General features: G+C 37.8%; 1 protein-coding gene across 11 annotated transcripts in view; it reads left to right on the forward strand.

The window, feature by feature from the left end:
• SLCO1A2 (solute carrier organic anion transporter family member 1A2) overlaps positions 1-12014 on the forward strand; it is a 77563-nt gene that overhangs the window by 26508 nt on the left and 39041 nt on the right. For 8 of the 11 annotated variants that reach the window (XM_023755534.1, XM_023755529.1, XM_014457532.2 and 5 more), the window contains 4 exons: positions 2560-2660; positions 5708-5857; positions 9613-9711; positions 10502-10720. In XM_023755534.1, coding sequence (XP_023611302.1) covers positions 2560-2660; positions 5708-5857; positions 9613-9711; positions 10502-10720 — 569 coding nt within the window. The remainder of the gene's footprint in view (positions 1-2559; positions 2661-5707; positions 5858-9612; positions 9712-10501; positions 10721-12014) is intronic. The other 3 variants (XM_014457535.2, XM_023755532.1, XM_023755535.1) reach the window with 3 other exon arrangements.

Below are 12014 nucleotides of genomic sequence, written 5' to 3' on the forward strand. Positions count from 1 at the left end.
CATCTTCTGCTTCCCTTTTTACTTTTACTTCTTTATGTGGAAAATATTGTCTAAGAGGTTTCTGAAAAAGTGTCTAAGGGAAGTAATTCTTATTCTACTCACCCTTGATTGATAGTTTGGCTGGTGTAAAATTCTAGATTGGAAATGTTTGCCCTAGAAAATGTGAAGGTATTATTCCAATACTTTCTAGCTTCCAGTGTTACTATTGAGAATTATGTGCCATTCTCACTCCTGTGATCAGTTTCCCTTCTCTGGGATCTTTTGGGATTTTCTCTTAAGCTCCAAAGTCTGGATTCCTGATACTTAGTGTAAATCCGTTTCCTTCATTGTGCTCGGTGCCTTCAATCTAGACATTTGGAAAAGTCACTTGTATTATTTCTTTGGTAATATCTCCCCTACCCCTCTATTTTTCTTTTTGTAGAACTTCTACTTGAATATTGTATATCCCGGATTAAGCTTATATGTTTCTCAACTTTTTCCTTCAATTTTCTATCTCCTTGAATTTCCGTTACTTTTTGGGAGATTTCTTTAACTTTATTTTCCAAATCTTTGAGTAGATTTCTAGTTTTTGCTATCACACTTTTAATTTCTAAGAACTATTGTGTTTTGAATGTATCTTTTTAAAGAACATCTTATTTTCTTTAAAAAATGCAGTGTCTTTTCCCATCTAAATTTCCTTCTTCGGTCTTCATTGTCTCTGTTTCCTCCTAGTGTACAGGTTTTATTTGTTTTGACTCTATCTTTACTGATACAGTGTTTTCTGGTCGTTCTTGTTTTTTTGTTCATATATAAGAGAGCAGTATAACAACATCAAACTAGCTGGAAGTTCTCTATAAATGTGTAGGACATGATTAATAGAGGACTTCTTTGTATGGTGATTGTACAGGGACTGGCTATTTTTTAGATGGCTCAGAAAAGCCATAACCTATTAGTTACTTTTGACAGGGATTCTCCAATCTGTTGCCTAGCAGGTAAAAGCTTGGTTACCATCCAGGTGGGAGTGAGAATCTCACTTTTCAGTATGTACATTTTAAAAAAAATCTACCCTTAGTTTTTACTATAGCCTTCTTATTCTCAATGTGCCTGTTCAAACACTCTAGAGTCAAAGACCGTTTCAATTGAATGGCAGAGGATGTCTGTAAGGGTTTAAATGCTCCTTTTACACACTTTAAGCCAATCCTTATTTTTGAACCATGCCTACTTACCAATTTAGAAATGTCTTATATCATGCCTGAAACTCTCCAGGAATATGTGGCACATACTTGGTTGTTCCCATGCAGGCACTTACTTAGGGTTGCATTTTTGATATCTACTAATTCAGTGACCACTCAGTTATATGTTTTCCCATTTTCAAAATCTTCTTGTCAATTTTTTCATTCTTTCTATCCCTGTGGTATTATTGCCTTTCCTTTTCTATTTTAAAATCCATTCACTGTCATTTTGCTGATGTTTTGGGAATGAATGGACTTTGAATGAGTTCTTAGGTGTTAAGTGGATAAGTTACATGAAAAAGACATTTTGTCTTCTCAGGTATTTCTGTAAGGATCAGAAGTTTCCAGGCAAAGAGTTTTTTACTGACTTTTTATTTCCTGTCATCTCCAACACAATGCCAAGTTGTGTTAACATTTACATTTCTCTCTACCCTCTTCCAAAAGTGTTATTTTGTTTGAAGCTGGCATGTCTCATGGCATCATAGGTATGGAGACAGAAGCATTTGTCCACAGTTCACAGTCAAACTCATGGGCATTGTTCTAAGGGAAAGGTGTTTTAACACTCAAGCTCATTTGGAACTCAGAGGACAAGTCTTCCACCATTATCCCTAACAAAGAGAGATTTTATTTGGCGTATTTTCCTCCATTCTTTCACAATTTAGGATAATTTAGGATAGTCTGACAAAGGGTATGCTGAGCTTATGGCAATTTGCCTAATGTAAATGATCACAGTCTATTAATCCCTTTGTTCTTATGAGAAGAGGAAAGATCATTACATTGTGCTGTCAAGTGTTTGAGTTTCTCCTAAGGTCTCTTATTATAATGGGCAAAGGTTTTGTTTCTCTTAGGGGTTAATGAACACATGCAGGAATTATTGTTTAGATTCTCAGAAAGTGGGGGTATATTTCTTATGAGCGAATCTCAAAAAATCCAAAGTTGGAGACTTGTTTTGTGTTGTGTCCCTGCACCCCCACAAAGCCTTTGCTTCTTAATTATATTTTGTCAAGTTTAGAGTCTATTATTTTTATTAGTTTTTGTCCCGTATCCCACAGTAATTGTTTCCAGTAAATGATCACCTACAAACTACAGAAACTTGATGTTAGGTAATCTGAAAGGTAGATCATACACATGCAAATAACTGAAAGCTAGCTGTCAAGGGATTGCGCATTTATAATGAGCGGCAAGTTTTTTGATGATATTAATTTATGATGATTATTTGGCAAAGATGAAAAGAGTTCTTTACTAAATTTGAATATTATATCTTAAGGGAAGCAGGAATTAATCTGCATAATGTTCACTTTGCCTTTATTAGTTTCTAACATAAAATGTTTCCCCTGTGTTCATACAGATATGAATATGAATCTACAGTTGTAGGCAATTTGTCCTCAAACAGTTTCTTGTGTAATGAAAATGGAACCCAGATTTTCAGACCAACAGAAGATCCATCAGGTTGTTGACTTCATTTTATTGTTTCTGTTCATTGAATTTGAAACTGAACACGTGTTACTGAGGGGTTTGAATGAGTTACTGGGTTTGGTTAAATGACTAAGTAAAATGAACAAAAGATATTTTCTTTGTTCAGGAATTTTGGAGGGGATCCCAGAGGGGAATAGGAATGGTTAATAGTAGAGCATATTACTCCTATATATTTGAATATACATATTAACACTTTTTTGTCTATTCTTCAAAATGGTTATTTAAAAACTAGTGGCCCAGCGCGCGAAATTGTGCGCAGTAGGCTGCCTGCCATGGGAGCTGGTGGAAGCCACAGTGCACCTGTGGGAGGCAGGAGGGAGCTGCATCGCTTCCGCAGGAGGGAGGTGGGAACCACACTGCTTCCATGGGAGCCGGGAGGGAGCCGCTGCCACTAGTGGGAGCCAGAAGGGGTAGGGGAGGGACCAAGAGGTGCTCCATGCATCTCCTGGCGACCTGTTGTGCATGCAGCCCTGCCCACCCGCACATGCCTCGCCATACATGCAGCCCCACCCACCTGCACATGTAGCCTCCTGCTGATAGGTTGTTACAGCATGAGGGCAAGATGACCATTTGCATATTAGCCTTTTATTATATTGGACAAGTCAGAGACATCCATTCAAGAGTCACTGCAGAGTTAATTCCACAGAGGAAAACAACTTAGAAGAATGGATTTATACAATTTGTTCTATGCAATGATAGGAAATAGAGATAGAAACAAAGTTTTAAATGTCTGTGTTATATCACTGATCTTCTATAGCAGATCAGAGAAAGCAATTATGCCATAGCTCTCATTCATTCTCTTTTTTTTTGAACTAGGAACTTGTCTTTGTTTCTCTTTCTTTATAGAAGTGGTGCTTCTTCTAGTTTCCCCATAATCCCATGCTCAAATGTGCAGGTCTCTGGCCCTTATTATGCTAAGGGACCTATGTAATCTCGTGATACTTAATCTGGAGGTGACTCTGTTGATTCATATCAGTGGGAGTTACAATGGTCCCCAAGGCTGAGAATTTCACTGCCAGCATGGAATCAGAAGGACTCAAAATAGTTTCAAGGAGTGTAAGAAAGCTGTCTCAGAAACTCTAAGCCAAAGGAACCACCTGGGGAAACAAAGGAAAATAGTGACATCAACAGTGGCCCTTGCTGTCTTCTTGAGCTGGCTTCTGCCAAAGGCTGACTTAGGTCTTATTTCCTATTTCTTTTTATTTTAAAAAATTTACATTGTAGAAGATAAATAAAAACTTCCCACTTTGGTGAATCTCCAATAAAGTGCATTAATTCTTTGATTACCTGTTATTTTCAGTTTTGTCCACGAATCACTGTACTCAACACAGAAAAAAATATGAATACTCAGAAATGAAGACTGTAATTTTCTGGACTAGAAATAACTGAGAGATAGACCTCAAAAGAAATTTCCAGATCTAGCTGTGCTCAGGACTCTCACATCTGTGGCAGTAGCTGGGCAGTTTATTGTAAATGAGAATGTTATAATTCACTTGCCTGAAAACATGACTCTATAGAGCAGTGGTTCTCAACCTTGGCTGCACATTAGAATCACCTGGGAATCTTTTTAAAATCCTGATTTATGGGCCTCATCCTCCGGAAATTCTGTTTCTTTGTTATAGGACGGGGCCAAAACATTAGTAACAAAGAAACAGAATTTCCGGAGGATGAGGCCCAGAAATCAGGATTTAAAAAAGATTCCCAGGTGATTCTAATGTGCAGCCAAGGTTGAGAACCACTGCTATAGAGTATTCTCTTTGACAGCTATTTTGGTTTAGAACTGAAATGGCTAAGTCTTCAGAGGCTTGCCTTCCTCCCTTTCAGTTCCCTTTGGCCTAGTCTTTGTTATTCTGCTAAGTAGCTGCTGCTCCAAGAATTCGGGTAAATTTCTTTGTCAAACCTTATTTGGTGGTTACAGTACACAGTAGATTATATAGAGAAAATGTGATTACTATCTAGTTAAGTATTTTTAGTGTCTATAAAGTAATTACAGCTGTAGAGAATTCAAACTTCAGTGAGACTCTTATTTAGATCTTGTAAGTATAGTATCAATTCTAGGGGGATATATTTGTGTTTTTTAAAATATATTTTTATTGATTTCAGAGAGGAAGGGAGAGGGAGAGAGAGATAGAAACGTCAATGATGAGAGAATCATTGATTGGCTGCCCCCTGAATGCCCCACACTGGTGATTGAGCCTACAACCTGGGCATATGCCCTGACCAGAAATCAAACCATGACCTCCTGATTCATGGGTTGAGGCTCAACTACTGAGCCACAGCTGCTGGGCTTCTTTTTTTTTTCCTTTTTTTTCCCCCTAGAGTTATTATAGAAATGGAGTAGCAGTCATAACAGCTAACTAGATGGTGTAGTTGTAGGCAAACTGAGGGAAAAATAGTTCTGACTTCTAGTATTTGCCAATTTCTGTGGTGTAAATGTTCCTATCAAACTATCAATGTGTTGTCATTAAGCATTGGATTGGGAAGAGGTGCATATTATACTCATCAAGAGATCTCTTCCAAACCAGTAGGAAATGGCTCCAGCATACAACATACACATGGCCATACCTAAGTACTCTCAGAAAATGCAAGAGGGATGGCCCAGTGAGTTATTGCTAGCATAGTAATATAAGTCATTTACAAGGTGCCATGTCGCATAAAGACTGTGAAATGCTTACCAGAATCTTAGAATTACTTCTATACTTATAGCTTAACTAGAGGTCTGGTGCACGAATTTGTGCACGGGTGAGGTCCCTCAGCTTGGCTGGTGATCGTGGCTGATTGGGGCCATCTCATCCAGTCTTGGTCGGGGCCTATCGGGGCTGGCCGGGAAAGGGACTGTGGGAGGTTGGCTGTGGGAGCACACTGACCACCAGGGGGCAGCTCCTAAGCATCTGCCCCCTGGTGGTCAGTGTGTGCCATAGCGACTGGTCAACCAGTTGATATAAAGGTCTCTTAGGCTTTTATATATATAGATATTTTACTATCAAAACACTAATGCAATATGTTTTTTCTTTTTAAAGCAGAGTGTGTGAAGGAAGTTAAATCATTAATGTGGGTGTATGTACTAGTAGGAAATATGATACGTGGAATTGGTGAAACTCCCATCATGCCTTTGGGTATTTCCTACATAGAAGATTTTGCCAAATCTGAAAACTCTCCTTTATATATTGGTGAGTTTGAAAATATGCCTTAGCTTCTTTTCAGGATAGTTAAGTCCTTTGAAGGTGGATATTAGTTATTTATTTGGACTCTTACTGATCTCCAGAATGATGAAAAAAGTACTGCAGCACAGGTAGTCATCAGTGAGTTTGTTCAATGGAACAATTACATGCTAACTTCAAATAAACCACTTTGCTAAATCTGCTCTTTGCTGTTGAAAATACTGCTAATCTAGTGTCCCTGGAGTTCTCTTTGACTCCTTAATTTTCTTGGCTCCACTCTATATCCAATCTGTGAAGAGATTCACCAATGATTTCTAAAAAACGCTCCTCATATTAAAAACTTTTCTCACGGTTTTCATTATGTCTATTTAAAAAAAATCTGTTTTTTTTTATTGATTTTATAGAGGAAGGAAGAGGGAGATAAACATCAATGATGAAAGAAAATCATTGATCAGCTGCCTCCTGTCCCCCTCTCCCCCACTGGGGATCAAGCTTGAAACCTGGGCATGTGTCCTGACTGGAATTGAACCATGACCTACTGGTTCATAGGTTGACACTCAACCACTGAGCAACATTAGCCAGGCCATTATGTCTAGTTTTGCTCAGGTCTTCATTCCTTCATTTGTAGATTATTGTAACTTCTTTATTGGTCATTTTATTTCTAATATTTTCTTTTATTATTTTTTTCACAAGCGTTCTTGCAGTGTAATTTTTCTCAAACATTGCTTTAATCATATTTTCTCTACCATGTTCATGAAACATACTAGCTCTTTATTAGCTAAATCTGATATCTTCACTTATTATTTATAGCTCTGTACTCAATTTATTTATTTAGTTTCCTATATAGTTTCACTTCATCACAATCTCTCCACACTAGTTATGCTTTTTCATAATTTATCTGTCTTTGTACATTTGGTTGTTTATTGAAATTTTCTTTTCTAAAATCAATCAATGTCACCTTCCACTATGGCCAACTTAAGATTCACTATCTTGTGTTGTCTTCTGATCTCCTAAATATTTTTAATTTATTATGCATAACTTGCTTATATTCTTTAGTTATTTCATCTGTTATTTATAAAAATCATAACTTTGAGTACAGTGACATTTTTCTATTAATGTATTTGACCTTTTAAAAACCAGAAAAGTCAAAGAGGGTGAGAGAAGATGAAACAGAACTACATTTAATCAAAATAAATTAAAACATTTAGGAATCATTACCCCAAATAACTTTGGGAAGCTTTTGGTGACTCATTGATTTCACAATAACCTTTCCCAGTGTTTTTCTGTTCAATCTTTTCATATCCCTTCATATATCTCCTTGAAAAAATTCAAATAGCCCTAGCCGGTTTTCTCAGTGGTTAGAGCGTCTGCATGCAGACTGAAGGGTTTTGGGTTTTATTATGATCAGGGCACATACCTCAGTTGCAGACTCCTACAACCAATCAACGTGTCTCTCTCACTTCGATGTTTCTCTCTCTCTGTCTCTCCCCTTCCCTTCCACTCTTCCTAAAAAATCAATGGGGAAAAATATCCTTGGGTGAGGATTAATAACAAAAACTCCTTGACCTCTGAAATGTCTCTCTCTCTCTCTCAGTAATTCCACACCTGTTTTCCAACCCAATCACTTAAAAAAAAAGGAAATAAAAAAAGAAAGAATACAAATGGTTACCTGCAATAAATTAACAAACACCTTGTTATAATATGTATTTCTTTATTCAACAAATACTAGGGTGTATAATGTATAGAAATAATTGTGATAATCTTTATACATATTAAGGTAAATAAGACATGGTCCATATAAGATTTAGTAAACAAATAACTTGCATAATTATAGATCAATTACATTTGATAAATATGTCTGTGTAATTAAATTTTTAAAAGGTTAAATTGAAAAATAAATAAATATGGTGTGCATATAATTAAATAACTATAACCCTATTAGCTATACATCAAGAAAACAGTGCCATGTAGGGTTCTGGAGTTTAGGAGAGAACATAAGCTAGTAATACAGTTTGAGAATTTTCTATACTAAGACAATAAATGAAACCAAGAGGGAGAAGTGTATTTGCTATGGGAAGCTATATATAACCAGAGGTCCTAGAATAAAATACTAGGGAACACTTCTTCTTAATAGAATTGTCAGAGGAAGAAAAATCAAGGAAGGAGTAGTCATAGAGGGAAAAGTAAAACAATAAATGTATAGTTTAGAGAAAGCCTTAGGAGAAAACTCAAAGAGAAGTTGGCCAGCAATGTCAAATAGTAAATGGAGACTTAGGAAGATGAGGGCTAGAAAAGGACACTGGATAAGAGGTAAAGAGATTACTGGTGCTACCACCTGAGATTGTTTTGAGTAGAGTGTGGAAGGATTTGAGTAGAGTGATTGCTTGGTAAGGAAGGAGAGGCAGAGTGTAGTAGAAGGGAAGAGAGCAGGGTGCATTTGAGGTATTGTAGATATCAGTGGATGGGGGAGAGTGAACAAGCACAAGGGAAGTATTTGGTTGAGCAAGACCTCAGAGAAGATAGAAGGTGTTGATGTCAAGACGTCAGGTGTACATAGGGTGAACTAGCCTATGGAACCTCAGAGAAGGCAGAGACAATGGGCAAGCACATTTTGAAGTAAAGAGAAAGATAGTAGAAGCAGCTCATGTCTGAATTTTCAATGAGCAGGGAGGGTGCAGCATAGATTCTGAATCGTGGACAAGTTATGAGAAACTGGTGATGAAATTTCAGATGAGTGAGAAGTTAATGAGGACTGTTGGAAATAGATGATAAGAATGTGAAGGGTAAGAAAGGAGATCATAATAAAAGTGAAGTATCAATAATAGTGAGGACAAAGCCAGAGGAAGTTTCAAGTGGGAGATCTGGGAGAAAAGCTTTTATGAGGAATACTAGAGGCCTAGTGCACAAAATTCATGCAATGGGGGGGGGGGGGACAGGACAGTGTGTGTCCCTCAGCCCAGCCTGCACTCTTTCCAATCTGGGACCCCTCGGGGGATGTCCGACTGCCCTCTCACAATCCAGGACTGCTGGCTCCCAACTGCTCGCCTGCTTGCCTGCCTGATTGCCCCTAACCATTTCTGCCTGCCAGCCTGATCACCTCTTAACCACTCCCCTGCCAGCCTGATTGACGCCTAACTGCTCCCCTGCCAGCCTGGTTGCCCCTAACTGCCCTCCCCTGCCAGCCTGATTGCCCCTAACTGCCCTCCCCTGCCAGCCTGGCCCCCCAACTGCCCTCCCCTGCATGCCTGGGTCCCCCCCAACTGCCGTCCCCTGCTGGCCATCTTGTGGTGGCCATCTTTGACCACATGGGGGTGGCCATCTTGTGTGTTGGAGTGATGGTCAATTTGCATATTACCTCTTTATTATATAGGATGCCACAAGAAACTTAACATCACATGGCATTGCATTAGAATTCCTTTAAAAATGTGGCTATGGAAAGCCTCAAAATAATCTTACTCTGTCTTGTGGCTTCAATGATAGCATGATCCTACCCTATGGGCTCTAGCAAGTCTTTACCTGTGACCCGGAAAAAGTGAATCTGGAGGCTCAGAGAAAGTGGCTTTAAATTATAAGGCTTCTTCTTCAACGTTTACAGAAGCAATCTTGTTACTTATATGAACACCAGCTTAAGATACTTGCAAATTGACTATCTAAGGCAAAAATACCTAAAGCAAAAACAACTCAGTTTTGAGACTCTTCGTGGAATTAGGACTCCTGATGTGGATATATAACTATACTATAACTATATTTTCTTTTATTTTTAGGGTTTGTAGAAACAGGAGCTATCATTGGTCCTTTGTTTGGACTTTTGTTAGCGTCATTCTGTGCAAATGTTTATGTCGACATCGGATCTGTAAACACAGGTAATTCATTAAAATCTAGTCATAGTGTCTAGAGTATACAAAGCCACTTCAGGTATGCTACCACATTTATTGTTGCTTTACTTGACCTTCAATTAGATAGATTCACTATTGTCAAGGAGTTTAAACTAAAGTGGAGGAGTTTAAATAAGTTTTTAAATAATTCATACCAGTGTGCAGGAGAGCAAGATAAAATTCTGATTTTCTGACTCAAAATCCACTGCTCTTTCTACTGCACCAGAACATATTTCTTTTTTTTCTTTTTTTAAAAAAATATATTTTATTGATATTTTACAGAGAGGAAGGAAGAGGGATAGAGAGTCAGAAACATCGATGAGAGAGAAACATCGATCAGCTGCCTCCTGCACACCTCCTACTGGGGATGTGCCCACAACCAAGGTACATGCCCTTGACCGGAATCGAACCTGGGACCCTTGAGTCCGCAGGCCAACGCTCTATCCACTGAGCCAAACCAGTCAGGGCCATATTTTCTGTTTTTAAAAGATTTCAGCATATAGATTTGAATTTCTTTTAATCAAGCAAACATTTGTGGATGATTAAATAGACCTTGTAGTTATTTAATAAGTATATACTTATAAATAACTTACATGGTAGAGCATATCTCCAAATTTATTGCTAGACATTATTGTAACACTATGCATTGTCAGACAACTTTTATGAATATCTGAATTGTATACAAACTCTATACTTGGATAGGACCTGTAATTTTTTTTTCTGTAGTTCACATGAGAAATGACTAAAACTAATAAAAAATGTGTATATTTTTTTACAGATGAGCTGACTATCACTCCAATTGATACTCGTTGGGTTGGTGCATGGTGGTTTGGCATTTTGATTTGTGCAGGAGTGAATGTGCTCACTGCCATTCCTTTTTTCTTTTTGCCCAAAACGCTTGCAAAGGAAGGATCAAAGGATAATGCTGACATCGTCAAAAATGACAAAGAAGAGAAACAAAAAGAAGTCAAGAAGGAAAATGATGGAATTACTAAAGGCAAATATAAAAATTTTAAATATTATATAATTTACTTTTTGTTTTGTATAGATGTGTCTCTATTTGAGTCTAGCACTGTAACATGCTATGCTGCATTAGGACAATTTGCCATTAGCAGTCAGCAGTCAATAATGTCTAACTAGTCTGATACTTCCTGTGCTACTACTTGGAAATAAGTAATATAATGTGGAAGCTGAATTATCTCAGATCAGTATTTATATAAAATTCTTTATCAATCGGGGCACTCAACAAACTATTTCTTTATTTCTTTATTTATTTAGTCCCATTTGCCTTGAAGGTCAAATTTTTTAAAAAGAAATTAAGCCTGACTGGTGTGGCTCAGTGATTGAGTGTGGACCTGTGGTTGATTCCTGGTCAGGGCACATATCTGGGTTACTGGCTTAAACTCTAGTGGGGAGTGTACAGGAAGCAGTTGATTGATAATTCTATCTCATCATTGATGTGTCTATCTCTTTCTCCCTCTCCCTTCCTCTTTGAAATAAAAGAAATATATATATACATAAAAAAAAAAGAAATTAAGCCCTGGCTGGTTTGGCTCAGTGGATAGAGCGTCGGCTTGCGGACTGAAGGGTCCTGGGTTCGATTCCAGTCAAGGGCACATGCCTGGGTTGTGGGCTAGGTCCCCAGTAGGGGGCATGCAGGAGGCAGCTTATCAATGATTCTCTCTCATCATTGATGTTTCTCTCTCTCTATCCCTCTCCCATCCTCTCTGAAATCAATAAAAATATCTTTAAAAAAAAACCTTAAAAAAAAGAAATTAAATCTAAGAACAAAAGGAGGAAAAATATACACTAATCTGAGTAAGTTTACAGTCCTGAATCCAAGGATGTTAGCTTAGCTGTGAGCTTCCTGGAAATTAAGGCAGAAAAAGAAAAAAGAAAGCAAGATATATAATTGTCTATATTTGATAGATATAGACAAAGAATAGTAGTTCTTAAGGAGAAAATCTTCCCCAAGTAACAAATTGTAAAAAAAAGAAAATAATTGTCATATGTTATGATTTAGGTAGTATTGAACCCATAGTTGTTTCCCAGCAAATGTAGGAGTATATTTCATGTAACTGCTCTCCTTCTTTTTTTCTCCTCCTCCTCCTCCTCCTCCTCCTCCTCCTCCTCCTCCTCCTCCTCCTCCTTCTTCTTCTACTCCTTCTTCTTCTTCTTCTTCTTCTTCTTCTTCTCCTTCTTCTTCTTCTTCTACATCTTCTTCTTCATCTTCCTCATCTTCTTCTACTTCTTCTTCTTCTTCTTCTTCTCCTCCTGCTACTCCTGGTGGT

This window comes from Myotis lucifugus, unplaced genomic scaffold, assembly GCF_000147115.1.
Source record: "Myotis lucifugus unplaced genomic scaffold, Myoluc2.0 scaffold_78, whole genome shotgun sequence".
Lineage (NCBI taxonomy): Eukaryota > Metazoa > Chordata > Mammalia > Chiroptera > Vespertilionidae > Myotis > Myotis lucifugus.